Source organism: Grammomys surdaster, unplaced genomic scaffold (genome assembly GCF_004785775.1).
Source record: "Grammomys surdaster isolate TR1022 unplaced genomic scaffold, NIH_TR_1.0 126391, whole genome shotgun sequence".
NCBI classification, from domain to species: Eukaryota; Metazoa; Chordata; class Mammalia; order Rodentia; family Muridae; genus Grammomys; species Grammomys surdaster.
Genome location: NW_021621185.1, coordinates 18,047,583 through 18,064,481, shown reverse-complemented (window position 1 = coordinate 18,064,481; position 16,899 = coordinate 18,047,583). Strand labels below are relative to the sequence as shown.

The 16,899-nt window shown below is 45.0% G+C and overlaps 1 protein-coding gene across 2 annotated transcripts; it reads left to right on the top strand.

The window, feature by feature from the left end:
• Window positions 1–619: 619 nt before the first annotated feature.
• F2rl1 (F2R like trypsin receptor 1) lies at window positions 620–12,265 on the top strand. Of its 2 annotated transcripts, XM_028760062.1 has the most exons (3): window positions 620–710; window positions 9,538–9,540; window positions 11,160–12,265. In XM_028760062.1, exons 1-3 carry the CDS (start codon window positions 620–622, stop codon window positions 12,263–12,265), a joined length of 1,200 nt encoding a protein of 399 aa, XP_028615895.1. The 2 variants fall into 2 exon arrangements, with proteins under 2 accessions (XP_028615895.1, XP_028615896.1); XM_028760063.1 differs by lacking the exon at window positions 9,538–9,540.
• The last annotated feature ends 4,634 nt before the right edge of the window (window positions 12,266–16,899 follow it).

Below are 16,899 nucleotides of genomic sequence, written 5' to 3'. Positions count from 1 at the left end.
AATTGCCACAAGTTTGAAGTCAGGTGGGTAGGGGAGGAAGAAAGCTTTCGCCAAAAGGCGAACAATCAACAAAACAACAACCAACAAAAACCCCTTTCATGTCCGTCCATTACACCACAAAGCCTTCCACACCAATTACTGAAGACAAAGGCTTAGACTTTCTAATATTCACAAGAGGATGACCTCACTGGTTCTCTGAAGTAATTAAAGGTTAAAGATAGTTTTGGACATCGCCCAGGCTCTAAGAACCCTAGGTCTCAACCTTCCTGTCATTTGCATTCCAATGTAGCCACCTCACCCATCCAGCCCCACCCGCAGGCGACTCTAGCAGCCGAGTGGACGCTGGCCAGCACACCGGAGCTACGGGCAGGCTGTGCTGAGCCAGGTGGCCCGGGGTGGGGCCTACGTAAAACGTTCGAAGGGGGCGTGGTTGGGCCGTGGCCTCCCGGGGGCGTGGCCTCCCGCAGGTGCGTCCAGGGGCTCCGGTTTCACTGAAACGGGTCCCGCCCCAGGAAGGCTCAGTGAGGCTCGTGTGAAGGGAAGGGAACTGGGTGCTCCGAGTGGGGCTCCGAGTTTCGAACCACCGGTGGCGGATTCCCCGCCCGCCTCACGTCCGGGGATGCGAAGTCTCAGCCTGGTGTGGCTGCTGGGAGGTATCACCCTTCTGGCGGCCTCGGTCTCCTGCAACCGAACCGAGAACTTTGCACGGGGTGAGCTCGAGCGGCGGAGGAAGGCGCTGGGCTGGTGGGGGAATGGGGACAGGCGCGCACATCCCCCCCGCATCTCTGGGCTTTCTCGGTAGCTTTCATGGGTGTCCCTAACCAGGGCCAGTCAGCCGGGACATCCGAGAAGTGTCCCCAAAGACGTGCTAGAGACCATCCTGGTCTGGGCACTTGAAAACTCTACTCGTCGTGATTCGGGGAGATAAGGAAGGAGCGCAGGCAGGACTCAGCCTCCCTTCCCTTCGGTCCTTCCTTTGCAAGCACTGACTCATTAATTGCTTTTCGCGGACCCCGTGAACTACGTCCGGCCGGGTCCTACTAGACCCCTGGGTTATAGCAATTTGATGGCTCACGGCTGGGTGGAGTGGGAGCCTGAGCCCTGAGGAGTTCCCACCTCGCGTTTTGCAGTCACACTCACCCACTGAACCCTTCCTTTGGGGAGTTGAACCACAGTGTTCTAGACCCACTCGGGGCTACCGCAGTGGGTGCGTTGGCCAGGAACTCAGGCGGTTTGGATGTCACATGGTGGTAGAAGGGGACCTTTCTGACCCTTACCTTTAGACCAGGCGACGTTCTAGCCTAGAGATTTCGAGACCTTCCCGCCTCCCGGAGCGCACACTGGCAGCCACCCAGCTCTGCCTCTGAGGCTGCCAAGCCCAAAGAACAGAACTGCAAGAAAGCGGTTCGGGGCGGTGCTTCAGTGGCTGGCCGCCGGTTTGGGCTGGTGCTGGAGCACCAGGTGAGCTCGAACTGGCGCTTCTAGAAGCCTGGGAGACCTCTGCAGGCTGTAGGGTGGGGTGGGGGTATTTACTGCCAGCAATTGCTCTTCTGTGATGCAAAATTCCGTCTGGCCTTTCCATTTCCCAACTAAACTTGCGGGAGTCTTGAAGGCCTTTTTTTCACCTTTACTTTATCCTTAAGTTGTAGAAGAGCGCCTAACCCCACTCCGTTTGCCTATCATTTAAAGTTAGAAATTTAGAAATGCAGGAGCAAAGGTTAGTGTGTACAGACTTAAAAAAAAAGTGATTGGAAGTGATTACTTTGATGATTCACCTAGTATAGGAAGCATACCCTGATTATTCGGCTTCCTCTGTTTACAGAGTGAGGAGATTGGGAGGGAAAGGTTCCTTGCTTACAAGGTGAGCTTGATTTTAACAATAAAAAAGAACCAGGTTACTTGTTAACCCGAATATCCCACCTTGGTTTTTCTCTCTGCATAATTATGCGCCATTGCCGGTAACTTTCCTAAAGAGTTAGTAAAGTAACAGAGACTTTACATACAGGAAGGTCTTTTCCCAATTGAAATTAAATTAATTTTGGTTAGGACACGGGGCACCTTGACGTCTTGCTCACGCCGCTCAGGTCTGGTCTTTCTGTGTGCTCCTTGACTTGTTAAACAGCAGATTGGGCTTGGTTTTCTCCGCCCCCAAAAGACTGCTTTTCGGAAAGGGTCCCAACCTAAGACAAACCTCATTTTTGCAGGTGGGGGGAGGGGCGCTGAATTGCGAATGTGGCATTTAAGTCGGCTTCTGTCCCACACAATCACTATCACTATCTCCCTCTCCCCTTCTTCCATCTCCATATTTATTTGTTTCTTGATTTCTTGCCATGATAGGCATCCAATCCAGGGCTTTGCCCAGGCTGGGCAAGTGCTGGACCGTTGCTATTTCCCTAGTCACACAGTCAGTCCATTTCAGTTTTAAGACTGCATCTTCTCTGGTCCTTGTTTGGTGTACTCTTTTCTTCTTTTTCTTCCTTTAAAACAGTATTCCTGTGTATCCGTGGTTGGCCTGGAATTTTCTCTGTTGACCACTGGCCTTGAACTTAGAACAATTCTGTCTCCTGAATGATGGGATTACAGGAACGCACCATCATGCCTAGACATTTTAAAATTTAATTTAAAAAATTATGTGCACTGGTGTGGTTTTTTTTTTTTTTTTTTTTTTTTTTTTTTTTTTTTTTGCCTACATTCATGTCTGCCTGAGGGTGTCGGATTCCCTAGAACCGTTACAGACAATTGTGAGCTCCCATGTGGGTACTGGGAACTGAACCCAGATCCTTCGGGAGAGCAGCCAGTACCGAGCTATGCAGCTCCCGACAACATTTTCTTTCTTTTTCTTTCTTTTTTTAATTATAAAAGTAATATGTGGTCACTGTAGAGGAAAAAAAAAAAGAAGAAATTTAATGAAATCATCCTAAACAGTGTTACTTAACCACTACTAACATTTTGTTTTATATCTTTCCCATGTTTTTGTACATGAGAAATACATAAAATACACATTCTCAGGTTAGAAAGCCTTGTACAAGTATGGAATTTTAACATGTAAAGGTCAATAACACAATTTTAACAGCTTTAAAATAATAGGTGTATATACATGCACACACACACATGCCGCGTGGGTCCCAGGTATAAGGTACTAAACCTAGGACCTCCTGTGTATTAATCAACCACTTTGTCACTGAGCTAGAGCCTCAACCCTAGTTTTATATTTTATTTTGAGGTAAAGTCTCCTTAAATTGCCCAAACTTTCCTTGAATCCACTAGGTAACCCAGGCAGGCCTTGAACCTGAGGTTCTACTTCCTCATCCTGAATAGCTATGATTATAGACCAGCACCCGAAAGCCAGGCTTCATCTCTTTAAATCAGTGTTTTGTGAACAGGCACACAGGATGTTTCCGAAGTCTTGTAGTGTTAACTCTAATGAGTGTGGAGATGAAACTTGAGGTTGGGCTTGGTCCCCTTTGCCTTCCTCCTGTTACTAATTAACCTTGATCACGCAGGCCTCATGAAATCTGTATTTGATTTTCTTATGGTTTTATTATCTAGACAAATGTTGAGGAAAACAATTCCTCTTGGGAAAAAAAAGTTTACAAAGTTTGCTAAAAGTGTACCTAGGATGAATAACAGCTGAAGTCTTTTTTTTTTTTTTCCAACCTGTGCTCCCAAGAGTTGGTAGCAAAAGAACTGGGAAAAGCCAAAGCATTGAGACCAAGTCCATGCCCATCTGGTGTCCTTTAAGTCACAGAAGGGCCATCCTGCAACAGCTGTTCTATGCTTTATTTGCATTTCGATAATAAATCTATACACAGAAGACAAACTTTTGTCCATGTTTTGTAGGGTGTTATAGCTCTTATAAACTACTGACGTAGTCCCTTTTTGATACAGAAATTATTATTTTGTACTACGGTTAAACAACAGTTCAATGAATGTTCTCCACAACGGGGTCAAGTGTGAGACAGATTCCTGCAAGTAAATCGCAGGTCACAAACTAGTACATTTTAACTTTTGATATGTTTGCCAAATGACTTTTAAAAAGATCGTATCAGCTTGCACTCTGGGTGGCCGAAAAACCTAAGACAGAAAGAGTAAGGTTTACTCCTCTCCCGTTGTTCTGCTTCAAGGAATCACAATTTTTATACCTTGGTGAGAGGATCTTAGATTTAAGGGTTTTTTTTTTTTTTTTTTAAAGATTTATTTATTTACTTTATTTATGAATATACTGTAGCTGTCTTCAGACACACCAGAAGAGGGCATCCAATCTCATTACGGATGGTTGTGAGCCACCATGTGGTTGCTGGGATTTGAACTCAGGACCTCTGGAAGAGCAGTCAGTGCTCTTAACCTGCTGAGCCATCTCTCCAGCCCCAGATTTAAGGGTTTTTAAAAATAATGTACATTAGAGCCTTATGCAGATGAGAGCATATTATTTTATTAGTTCCTTGTTTAGTTGACTGTATATTTCTCTCTACAGAGAGGTAGGTGAGTGTCTACTCTCAGGACTAGGGGTATAGTAACTTAGGAACCAGGCTGATACACAGGCCTGTTTCCTGTTTGGCAGTCGTGGGGGCTGGATGTTGCCTTGAGCAAGAGTGGGTGTATGTTTTTGTGTGCTTGGCAGGAACTGTTGATTGTAGCCCTAGAAATAAGATGTGCTCAGAGCCAGGTACTCTACGTGTGTCCCCACTTCATAGTCACCCATAGTCTCTGTTCAGTTTTGAAACACTGTGCCTGTTTGACAGCTAACATCAGGGATACCAGCAGTTTGGTATGCAATACAGAAAGGATAGAAAGGGTCACAGCATGGTTTAATGTGAACAGCTGTTACCGTTTTGTTTTTGTTTTGTTTGTTGTTTTCTTTTTGCATTCAAGATCTTGCCTGGAACTCATGATCTCCTTCCTGTCTCAGACTCTTATTGTTTAAAGCTGCGATTCCCACCTCTGTTTTGTGTATGGGGTTTGGGGAGGCAGCCTGGAAACCAAGCCTTGTCCATGCTGAACAAACACTTGACCGTCTAGGCGAGTCCCCAGCCCTGATAGTGGTATATCTGGGTGGGGTTTGGGGAATCTAAGGACGATGCCTCCTCCTCCTAGTCTCTCTTTCTCTTCCTTTTTTAAAGTTGTGCTTACTTTCAACCCAAGCCATACTTCTTTTGTTATAATGTTGTTCCTTGTTCCTCTTTTCTCTTTATTTTAACATTCTCATTTCATGTTGTTTTGGTACCCACCACAACGGCAGTGATTAGGAATCCTTGGCTACATGTGTCTCATCTCTCCCCTCTCACCTCATCTCTCTCTGGGGTACTTTTAATAGCTTTGTTAGAGTCTCCATGTCAAATAATTTTCACAATGCACAATTAGCCCATTTGAAGAGCCTTTTGGTATACTTAAAGAATTGTGACCTTCAATTTGAGCACATTTTGATTACCCATAGGAGTCACCTTTGCTGTTGTATGACAGTCTTCCCGTAGCCAGCCCTGGCCACCAATAGTCAACTTTCTATCTTTCGACTTGCCTGTTCTAGATATTTGGTATGTATAAATTCACATAATGTATGGGCCTCTGTGACTGGCTTCTTATTTAATTTCTTTTTCAAGGCTTACCCATGCTACAGCATGCATCATCAACCTATTTTTTTACTTTCCTTCTTTTTCTTTTTTCTTCTTTGAACACAGATTATGGACGTTTGCTATCACTATCATGCCCAGTGTGTTTGATTGCTTTGTTTGTGTGTTTGTTTGAGTCTCTGAGACTCATTTGGCTCCAGATGGCCTTGAATTTATACTGAAGTTAGCCAAGTAGTGAAGGGTGGTGACATTGAAGTTTCCATCCTCATGGAGTGCTGTGATTAGTGCAGGCTTAACATACCCAGTTTTATGGGGTGCTAGAGATCAGACTCGGGGCTTCTGGTAGAAGCCCTTCAGGCATGCAGCAGCTGAACTATAACCCAGTCTGTTTGTCTTTGGGATAAGTTCTAACTCTGCTGGGCAGGCTGCTATCAAATTCCTAGGCTTAAGCAATCCCCACGACTCAGCTTGCCATGCCGGGACAAGCATGCACTGCGGTGTCTGGCTTCAACACTTCATCTTTCTTTACATGGCTAGGTGCCATTCCATTGTGGGCACTTCTCCTTTTGTTTATGTCTTCTTCTGTTGATGGATTTTGGGTTGTTTCCATCTAGGGCTATTAGGAATAATGCTGCTTTGAGTGCTAATGGACAGGTTGTTTTATATGTTTTCCTTTTTCTTGAGTATTGTGGTTGATCTTAGCTGTCAATTTGACGGGACTGGAATCATCACAAAAACATACCTGTGGCTGTATCCAAGAAGTATTTTCAGAATGGCTTTTTTTTTTTATGTTCTGTTCTTTTGTTTTTCCAGACAGGGTTTCTCCGTATAGCTTTGGCTGTCCTAGAGCTCACTCTGTAGATCAGGCTAGCCTCGAACTCAGGGATTCACTTTTCTCTGCCTCTCAAGTGCTAGGATTAAAGGTGTGCGCCACCACTGCCCGGCCAGAACAGCTTTAACTGAGGAGAGAAGACTATTCTGAGTGTGGATGGGGCACCGTTCCATGGGCTGGAGTTCCGGCCTGCATAAAAGGAAACTGCAAGCTGAGCACTGGCATCTGTGTCTACCACCCTTGTAAGCCAAAGGAAACTCTTTCTCCTTAGTTATGTGCTGAATCCTAAAAAACGAGAAACCTAAGGCTTGTGAGGATGAAGGCAGAGCTGGGAGAGGGATCTCACCAGACCCTAACCATGCTGGGGCTCCCCCCTCCCCCCACTGATTTCTGTCCACCACAACTGTGAGGAATATGTATGCTATGTATAAACCACTTTTTAAATTACCCTCTCCGTGTGTGTGTGTGTGTGTGTGTGTGTGTGTGTGTGTGCATTCTGGGGTTCAGAGTCAGGTGTGCCAGCTTGGCACCAAGCACCTTTACCCACGAGGCATCTTACCTGCCCCTAGCTGTGCTCACTTTCTCTACTTGTTACATCTGCCCAGATGTACTCTGATCAGGATGAGGTCAGAGTCCATCCCAGCAGGAGTTCTTCAGAGTGTCTAATCACCTCCTACTGTGACCTTTGTGGCTATAAAAGGGCAGTATATAAGCTTAGAGCCCTTCCTTTATAGAGAACATTATGTAACTTTCTTTGGGAACAGAAGAAAATGGATTGACATTGCGAGAACTCTAAAATCTCAGCTACTGCCCACAGTTCAGGGTTACTCACTGGCACTCGGATATTTGAATACCAGTTCCCCAGTGAGTGGACCCGTCTGGGGAGGTGTGATCTTGTTGGCAAAGCAAGTCCCATGGGGCAGGCTTTGAAGTTAACTGTCTCCCCACTTTTGATTTTCCCCCTCTGCTTCCTGCTTGTTTGAAGGTGTGAGTTCCCATCTCCCAGCCCCTGCTCCCATGCCTGCAGCTTGTGGCCGTGTCTCCCCACCCTGACACACTCTTAGCGCTCCAGAACATAACATTTTCCTTCTGAAAATTGCCTTGCTCATAATGTTTTATCATAGTAACAGAAAATTAGCCACCAATACACCAAGTGGGCTGTTTCAGGCCTGGATGCCTTTGTGGATGAGTGGGGTCCCCAGAGCACTGACCCACTGCTCACGGGGTCCAACTGTGCTGTACACCACCCTCTGGGCAGCTGTGGAGGATTTACAAGGCTTTTGTTTATCCCTCTAAAGGGCTGGCAGAACATGTTGACATTAATACAGGTAACTATGTAAATTATTGAAGAAGGGGCTAGTTAAAGAAAGTGACTTTTTAGTGTGTTAAATTTAAACTTTTAGATATTCTGCTTGAGAAAATGTGTGTGTAGAGTCCACGCAGAGTGGGCTGATCTCTGTGGGTTCTAATGTGTAGTTTCAGTTAGGTGTGGTGGGGGATCTCGAGAAAAACCATGGCTTCTGGTAATGAACTAAGGCTAAAGCCGAATCTTCCCACATAACAACTGTTTAACTGCGGGACGTGTACGCAGTTACTGATTTGTGCCTTAGTGTCTTCATCTATAAAATAAGGCACAATGACATTAGCTGCCTTGTCTGGTGTGTGGTGAATGTGATACCGGTGCCCTGCACACACTGCAGACAGTAGTACCAGACCCACAGTGAATCAGGGCTAATCTCTGTGATGGCAGCCACGGTCCTGTACTTCACTGTGGTTCTATGTGTGGCCTTCAGCACTCAGTGTTCTGGACCCCCCTCAGTTGTTCCATAGATGTGGGTAGCTGAGCACTGTAATCCAGAGGTTTGGGCTGGGCCAGGGGCTGGGGCACTAAAGGAATTGTGGCGTTATGCTACATTCCTTGCGACTATTGAATCTGTAAACACATTGTTACTGTTTCCTTGAGATGCTTCAAACTTAGTCCCTCTTGTCTGTGGCTTGAGAAAACACTCCAAGGAATCAACATGCATTCTGTGAAGAAGGGTATTTTGTGAAACAGTATTCTATTATGGATCTATGTACTGAGTACTGGGTTTCCATGAAGAACATATTCTTCATGGAGCTATCTAACTCAGTATCTGAAGAACATTGTAATATTCAGGAATACTCTTTCATGAAACAGATATCCTAGGCTGGCCTCAAACTCACTATGAAGCTGAGGATGCCCTTGGGTTTACGATTCTCCTGCCTCTGCCTCCTGAGTCCTGGGGTTACAGTAGCTGGGACACAATGGGCAAACACTCTACCAATTGAGCTACATTCCCGCCTCCTTAGGAATATTCATTTTAATTTTAATTAATTAACTAGTTAGTTAGAGACAGGATCTCTATATAGCCCTGGCTGGCCTGGAATTCTGTGTAGACTAAGCTGGCTTCAAAATCATAGAGGTCTACCTGCCCCTGCCTCCAGAGTCTCATCTTAAAGGCATATGCCACTACACCTGGCTTTGTTTTTATTTTTATTTTTTAATGATTTATCTATTTTATGAGTATTCTATCTGCATGTACACCTGCATGACAGAAGAGGGCATCAGAACTCAATATAGATGGTCGTGAGCCACCATGTGGTTGCTGGGAATTGAACTCAGAACCTCTGAAAGAGCCAGCTCTTAACCACTGAGCCATCTCTCCAACCCCTGCCCCTATTTTAATTTTTAAAAAGTGTTCTTTTGGACAGTTATAGAAGAAATGGAAACAATAGACATATTTACGTTAAATTCGTTATTTTCTTAAGGCCACCGTGATGAGCAGTGCTTTAAAACAACAGATATTACTCTCTTGGTTCTGAGGTGAGGGGGCCTGGAATGAAAGTGATGGGGGAGAGAGAATCTGTCCATCTCCAGCATCCAGGTGGGTGCTGCCATCTTTGGTGTCCCTTGGCTTGTTCCTGAACAATATTCTAGTCTTTGTTTCCATTGTCCCTCACGTTCTTTCTCTGCTGTTTTCTCCTTTTCTGTCCTCAACTTCCCTCTGACTTCTTAAAAGATCACTATCATTGGTTGAGGGCCTGAGTGGGTAACCAGGATAGTTTTCTTATGACTGTGTGTTAGGGTTTCTGAGACCTTTGTCTACTGGGGATTAGGACGTGAACACCTTCTTTATTGGGTAGGGGACACCTTCATTTTTCTACAGTGGGAGGAAAGTGAACTGCTGGTGTCTGTAACCTCCAGTGCTCCTCCCACTCCTCCTGCACCAACAGCTCTACGTGGCGAAACCTCCAGAGGCGAGCAGTCCTGTAGAGCCTGAATCTGGAGCCAGAAGCAAATCAGATAACTGAGCACACAGTAAGTTAAGAAAAGTCAGGAGAAGTATACTGTCTTCCTTGGTACTCGAACAATGTTCAGGTGTTTCCGGTTGGTAGAGGCCTCAGGCTCATCATCAAAGTAAAACTCTTTAGTATCCTCCCTTCCTCCTTCAGGTCTATGAGGGAATGCAGGATGGGGCAGGGTGAAGCATGGGCTTGCCAGTCACTGGTTGGTAGGTCTGTTCTGTTTCGCTTTGCTTTTGATGGAATCTCACTGTGTCACCCAGGCTGGTCTCAGACTCCTTAAGCTAACACAATCCATTCACCTCAGCTTTCTAAACAGCTGAAACTGTAGGCCTGTTCTACCACACCCAGGGCTATCTGAGGTTTTGAATGTTCAATTCATAGCATGAAGGAGGCACCCCAAGTTAAAGCTTGCTGCTGCATGCTCGAAAGTCAGAGTGCATTTGGTGTCATCAGCACCATGGTCTCTATGCTGAAAGACTTGCCTGCCGACTGAGCTCTGTGGGAAGATGCTTATGAAGCAGCAGAGAGGTAGGAAATGCCTACCCATTATAGTATTTCTCGTGGGTGGATAAGGGGATGCCCCCTAGTTCTGGAATCTTCCTAGGCTGGCCCCTGGGACAGGGCGCGGTTGACAGCTAGGCTGGATCTTGGCTTAAGGTCAGAGTAGAATAGATATACACTGGAAAATGAGCACAGAGACAGCGGATGGCAAGACAAGGCTGTCTTACTAGAGACTCAGGAAGAGTTACCACACGATTCTAGACTGATCCATCTATCTATCTATCTATTATCTATCTATCTATCTATCTATCTATCTATCTATCTATCTATCATCATCTGTCTTTACTAACTGGCTCATTCATCAAAGACTGCAGATAGTTGTGTGATTAAATAAAAGAACTAATGACTGTAGCTATTTAAAGAAAATAAAATGAAATCCTGTCAGTCTTAAGAGTCCCAGAAGTCGCAGGGCGGTGGTGGCACACGCCTTTGATCCCAGCACTTGGGATGCAGAGTCAGGCGGATTTCTGAGTTCGAGAGTTTGAGGCTAGCCTGGTCTACAGAGTGAGTTCCAGGATAGCCAGGGCTACACAGAGAAACCCTGTCTCGAAAAACCAAACCAAAAAAAAAAAAAAAAAAAAAAAAAAAAGATTCCCAGAAGTCACTATCCTATATGGAATCCAAAACAAAATACCATTGCTGGGGCTGAGGATGTAGCCCAGTGGTAAAATACTTGCCCAACACACACAAGAATTACACTTCAACCGCTACCAACCGCCCTGCCCAGTACCATCACTCAAAGAAAATATTAATATTCTCCATAATGCTCTGATAGCATCTGTCTGCTCATCTGAAGAGTTCATGTAAGCACAGCAGTCCTATTGTTGGACCATTTATCTCAGCAATGACTCTGCTCTGCCTTCTTTGTACAGGACCCAACAGTAAAGGAAGAAGTCTCATTGGCAGATTGGAAACCCCGCCTCCAATCACTGGGAAAGGAGTCTCAGTAGAACCAGGCTTCTCCATTGATGAATTCTCTGCGTCCATCCTCACTGGGAAGCTGACCACTGTCTTTCTTCCGATCATCTACATTATTGTATTTGTGATTGGTTTGCCCAGTAATGGCATGGCCCTCTGGATCTTCCTTTTCCGAACAAAGAAGAAACACCCTGCTGTGATTTACATGGCCAACCTGGCCTTGGCAGACCTCCTCTCTGTCATCTGGTTCCCCCTGAAGATCGCCTACCACCTCCATGGCAACAACTGGATCTACGGGGAGGCACTTTGCAAGGTGCTTATTGGCTTTTTCTATGGCAACATGTACTGCTCCATCCTTTTCATGACCTGCCTCAGCGTACAGAGGTACTGGGTGATAGTGAACCCCATGGGACATCCCAGGAAGAAGGCAAACATCGCTGTCGGCGTCTCCCTGGCTATCTGGATCCTGATTTTTCTGGTCACCATCCCTTTGTATGTCATGAAGCAGACTATCCACATTCCAGCCTTGAACATCACCACCTGTCACGATGTGCTGCCTGAGGAGGTATTGGTGGGGGACATGTTCAATTACTTCCTCTCCCTGGCCATTGGAGTCTTCCTGTTTCCGGCCGTACTTACTGCGTCTGCCTATGTGCTCATGATCAAGACACTGCGTTCCTCTGCCATGGATGAGCACTCGGAGAAGAAAAGGCGGAGGGCTATCAGGCTCATCATCACCGTGCTCGTCATGTACTTCGTCTGCTTCACGCCCAGCAACCTTCTGCTCGTCGTGCATTACTTCCTAATCAAGAGCCAGAGGCAGAGCCACGTCTACGCCCTCTACCTCGTCGCCCTCTGCCTGTCGACCCTCAACAGCTGCATAGACCCCTTTGTCTATTACTTTGTCTCGCAAGATTTCAGGGATCACGCCAGGAACGCGCTCCTCTGCCGAAGTGTCCGCACCGTGAACCGCATGCAGATATCGCTCACCTCCAACAAGTTCTCCAGGAAATCCGGCTCTTACTCTTCAAGCTCAACCAGTGTTAAAACCTCCTATTGAGCTGTACCTGAGGATATCAAGCCTGCTTGATGGTGATGATGAGCGTGTGTGTCTGTGGGTGTGTGTGTGTGGGCGTGTGGGGTACGGATGCCCCAACATGCATGGAGCAGTCATTTCCTATCCAAGCTGCCAGCCTCTGCACCAATCACAAGCATGCCGCTCTCCCCAGCGTTGCCAGAAGCCTCCTTGTTTGTATGAGAACAGTCTTCCACTATAATGAAAACGGACATCAGTATCAGAAACTGAACGAACTGAGGGGAACATGTTTTGTCAAAGTGAAGACGGAAATTCAGTGACTTACAAAAAAAAAAAAAAAATTACACCTGGCAAGAAGGCTAAGACTCCCTGAAATGCTTTCCTTTTCATCTGGAGTCGGTCACAGCTTTGTCCGGACCTGAGGCCCTGAGAGCTTCAGTCCAGTTGGTTGACTCTACAGACTTGGAGGATGGGTCTGCGAATGAGGTTCCTGGCCAGCATTCTAACCGGTTAACAGTGAGCTTGCTGGACAATAGGATCCAAATGGCCAGCGGTTACATTCTCGCACCGTTTCATTAGAGCTACTGGGGATCTTGTTCCATGTGCAGGTCCCTTAGCTTCAGTGACGCAGGGAGCTCAGATATGAGGGGGACACTCTACAAACCTCAGTGATGGCTGTATACACAGTACCATGGATCTGAGTCCTGCTTCTGCTTGCCAGAGTACCATAGTAATGTCGGCAAAGAAAAACCAACAGCAGTGTTTTGAACCTCTTTTTGGTCGGTTTATGATGGATTTGCCTATTGGTTTATTGGGATTTTTGGTTTCTTTATTACTCTGTTGTAGTTTTGTATGTCTATAAGTCAAGAGAAAAAAAATGAGGCTCTTAAACATGTAAATAAAAATTTTTTATTTTTTTTTTACGTAAGTCAGTGTGGGTAATAGAGTATTAGGCCAATTGCAAATACTGCTTACTTCTTTTTAAATTAATTTTTAACAACATCATGTGAACGTAAGCCATTTTCATCATAAGGCATTATTATAGTGTCAGTTGCCTTCTCCCTATCATATTCCTTCCTGTGATACAGGCCTGTGCCCTCCTCCCCCTTGCTGTTTTCCTCCCTCCTCCCTGTCTGCTTTCACGTACCACTTAGTATTTAATAAAAAAAAAATCATTGGAATATTTAGTATCAGTTTTGTTCACCAATGATGGAGTTAGCATCTTCTCATCTGTTTGGGAAGAGCAGAAACAAGAGGCCATGGCCATTACAGGGTACGTGGTTCCAGACTTACTCTATACACTGCCTATATTTGCAGCTTTAAAAAATGACCATGTTGCCGGGCGGTGGTGGCGGACGCCTTTAATCCCAGCACTTGGGAGGCAGAGGCAGGCGGATTTCTGAGTTCGAAGCCAGCCTGGTCTACAGAGTGAGTTCCAGGACAGCCAGGGCTATAAAGAGAAACCCTGTCTCAAAAAACCAAAAAAAAAGACCATTTTGTATGAATGCTTTATAAATAATATGTGAACTTTAAAAAAAGAAAAACAAAAAAACAATTTCTTTCAAACTGTATGTTTGTTTGTTTGAAAGAGGGGAGAAGAAGAGAATCCTCCTGTTGGTGATGTAGTGACCTGGTGTTAACCCCACCTTGTTCTGTTCTTTCTAACCAGACCAGCTCAGTCAGTCAACGGGTTCTCCAGGGAAGGAGTGAGGATCAAAAAGAAAAAGACAATTAGACGAAACTATAACATGACTCCAGCCAGGGCTGAGGCTGAAGCAGGTTTATATCTTTCTAGGTACGTACAAAGAATATGGTCAGTCCTAAGGCATAGACAAAGTAATTAAGGAACAAACAAAGCAACAGACTGGAAGGTCATGTGATTACTGTATTCAGGGTCTTAACAATACCCATCAAGAGACAGAGAACTCATTCTTCAGATGTATTCATCTTGAGCATACTTCCGAGTTCTAGCCAAAGTCAAATTCCTGCCTGAGGTCTATTTCCAAGTCCTGGCCCAATGTCAAATTCTTGCCAAGTTTCTAGAAGTGGCCCCAAAAGCTCTTCACATCTTTTTTTTTTTTTCTTTTTTAACAGTGTGATGCTCACTCCACCCCTTTCCTTCCTTCCTTCCTTCCTTCCTTCCTTCCTTCCTTCCTTCCTTTCTTCCTTCCTTCTTTCCTTCCTTCCTTCCTTTCTTCCCTCCCTCCTTCCTTCCCTCCTTCCCTCTGCCCCTCCCTCCCTCCCTTCTTCCTTCCTTTCTTTCTTACAACACTAGGGATCTAAACCTGGCCTAGTGAATTTACACTTTTTTTCTCACTAGTTTTTCAAATAAACAAAATGTAGTTCACATTGCTCTGCAATGACTACCTTTCATTAATTGTTAGGTTTAAATTTTTTTCTATGTATTTCTACAACTTGGACATCCATTTTTAAAGGCTATAGACCCTTTAAGGATCTGGATATATGGCAATGTATATATTTCCTCCTGCATGACACCTTGACTTACACTAGCTCAGATGATTTTTTTTTTCTATTTGAACATTATTGCACTGTACATTTGTGTGTAGACTTCATTGACATTTACTTTACTTTCATTGAGACGGGGTTTCACTATATTGCCCTGAAACTTGCTATGTACACCAGGATGACCCATTAAACTCAGAGGTCTGCTTGCCTCTGCCTCCCAAGTGCTGGGATTAAATGTCTGCACCTCACACCTGGATCCTTGAGAGTGTTTGTGGAGGCTGTACTTCTGGAGTAGAATGGGCAGCTGAGAGGTTATGTGTCCAGAGGGCTGGAGAAATGGCTCCCTAGTTAGGAGCATTTGTTTCTTTTCCAGAGGACCTTGGTTCAGCTCCAAGTACCATTGTAGTGATGGCTCACAAACCATCCTTAACTCCAGTTGCAGGGCATTTGATGGCCCCTCTGACCTCTGAAGGCATTCGGCATGCATGTGGTTCACATACACCCATGCAGGCCAAACACACACACACACTAAAACCAACTAAATCTTAAAAGAAAAAGTTGCATATCACACTTGTGGGGTATGCTAGATGCCGATTTTAAATATTGATGATCTTTTGCCAAATTGCTCCAGTATCTAAATGCAGAATCAAAAAACGCCTGTATCTGTTTCCCAGAGCGCTTGTCCACATTTCCTGCCACCAACCTTTTGAAATTGTGCTAGTCAGATTTGATGAATCTGTTTGTACTCCAGAAGCTTCACTGTGTTGCAGCTGCAGTACAGGCCTGGTCTATGCTGAAGCTTGACTCAACTGCTCAGCTCTTTGAGAGCATTTCTTGTGAGGATAATTATGGTTTTTTTGTTTTTTTGTTTTTGGGGTTTTTTTTTTCCACATAAGGCCACAGAGAAGAGCTACCGGGCACATTTCTGTGCTCCCAAGTTGCATGTATCTAACAACACTAATCCCCTCATTCCCAAGGCTTGGTCTTCTGTAGATCAGTTACCCAAAGTCAAACTTCTCTGAGAATACTAAATGGGAATTGGTCCATTTTAAAATCTGTGTGTTCTGAATAAAGGATTGAGGTGAAGCTGGTGTTGTGGTAAATCTTTCCCCAGAGTGTCCAGGCTGTTTGCCACTATCCAGCTGTGTTTTGGTTATCAGATCTGTGGGCTATCAGAGTGGGCATCTCTGTTCTTGTATTCAGGTAGCATATTCTTGAACCCAAGGAGAGAGTATCTGGTAACTGAAACAGAGACAAGAAGCCACTACGGGAAGTGCTGAGACCACATTTGTGTAACTCCTTTTTTGGGACTTTGTGATTGTTTTGTATTGTTATTCTCTGTGTTTTATAAATTGAGTTTTATCACAGGTATGTGCTTGGGAACATGTGTATGCAGGTTTCAGTGAGTCCACGGTTGTTTTCTAGGGATCTTAGAATGTAACCCCTAATGGTAAGGGTCTTGTGAGATTGGATCTATGTTACCAGTAAGAAATGAAGAGAAAGATCAAAGAGATTCCACGTGTCATCTATAAACTTGTCCAATGGTAAAGCCTTTCTGGTATTTGTCACTTATTAGTCATTTTTTATAATATATACTGATTATTTAAAAAAAAATTAAACTGCTGGCCTGGGTCAGTGGTTAAAAGCAATGGCTGCTCTTCCAGAGGTCATGAGTTCAATTCCCAGCACCGACATGGTGGCTCACAAACATCTGTAAGGGGATCTGATGCCCTCTTCTGGCATGCGGGTGTACATGCAGCATAGAACTCATACATAAGAAAAATAGATGAAATAAACAACAACAAACAAACATAAGTAAATAGAACTGGTGGCCAAGTGTGGCAGTGCGCACTTCTAATCCCGTTGCTAAGGAGGCAGAGGCAGGCAGATCTCTGAGTGCAAGGCTGACCCGGTCTGCATAGCAAATTTCAGGCCAGCTAGGGCCACATAATGAGAACCTTTCTCAAAAGTACAGGCTGGAGAGATGGTTTAGCGGTTGAGAACATTGCTCCTACTGCAGAGAACCTGGATCCAATTCCCAGCGCTGGCCGCTCCTGAGAAACTCCATCCCCAAGGGATCTGACACCTTCGTCTCCATGGGTACCAAGCACCCATGTGCACACACAGACACAGCATCCATATATGTAAAATAAAAATAAAATCCAACAAATATAACAGTTACTTTCCTTGCC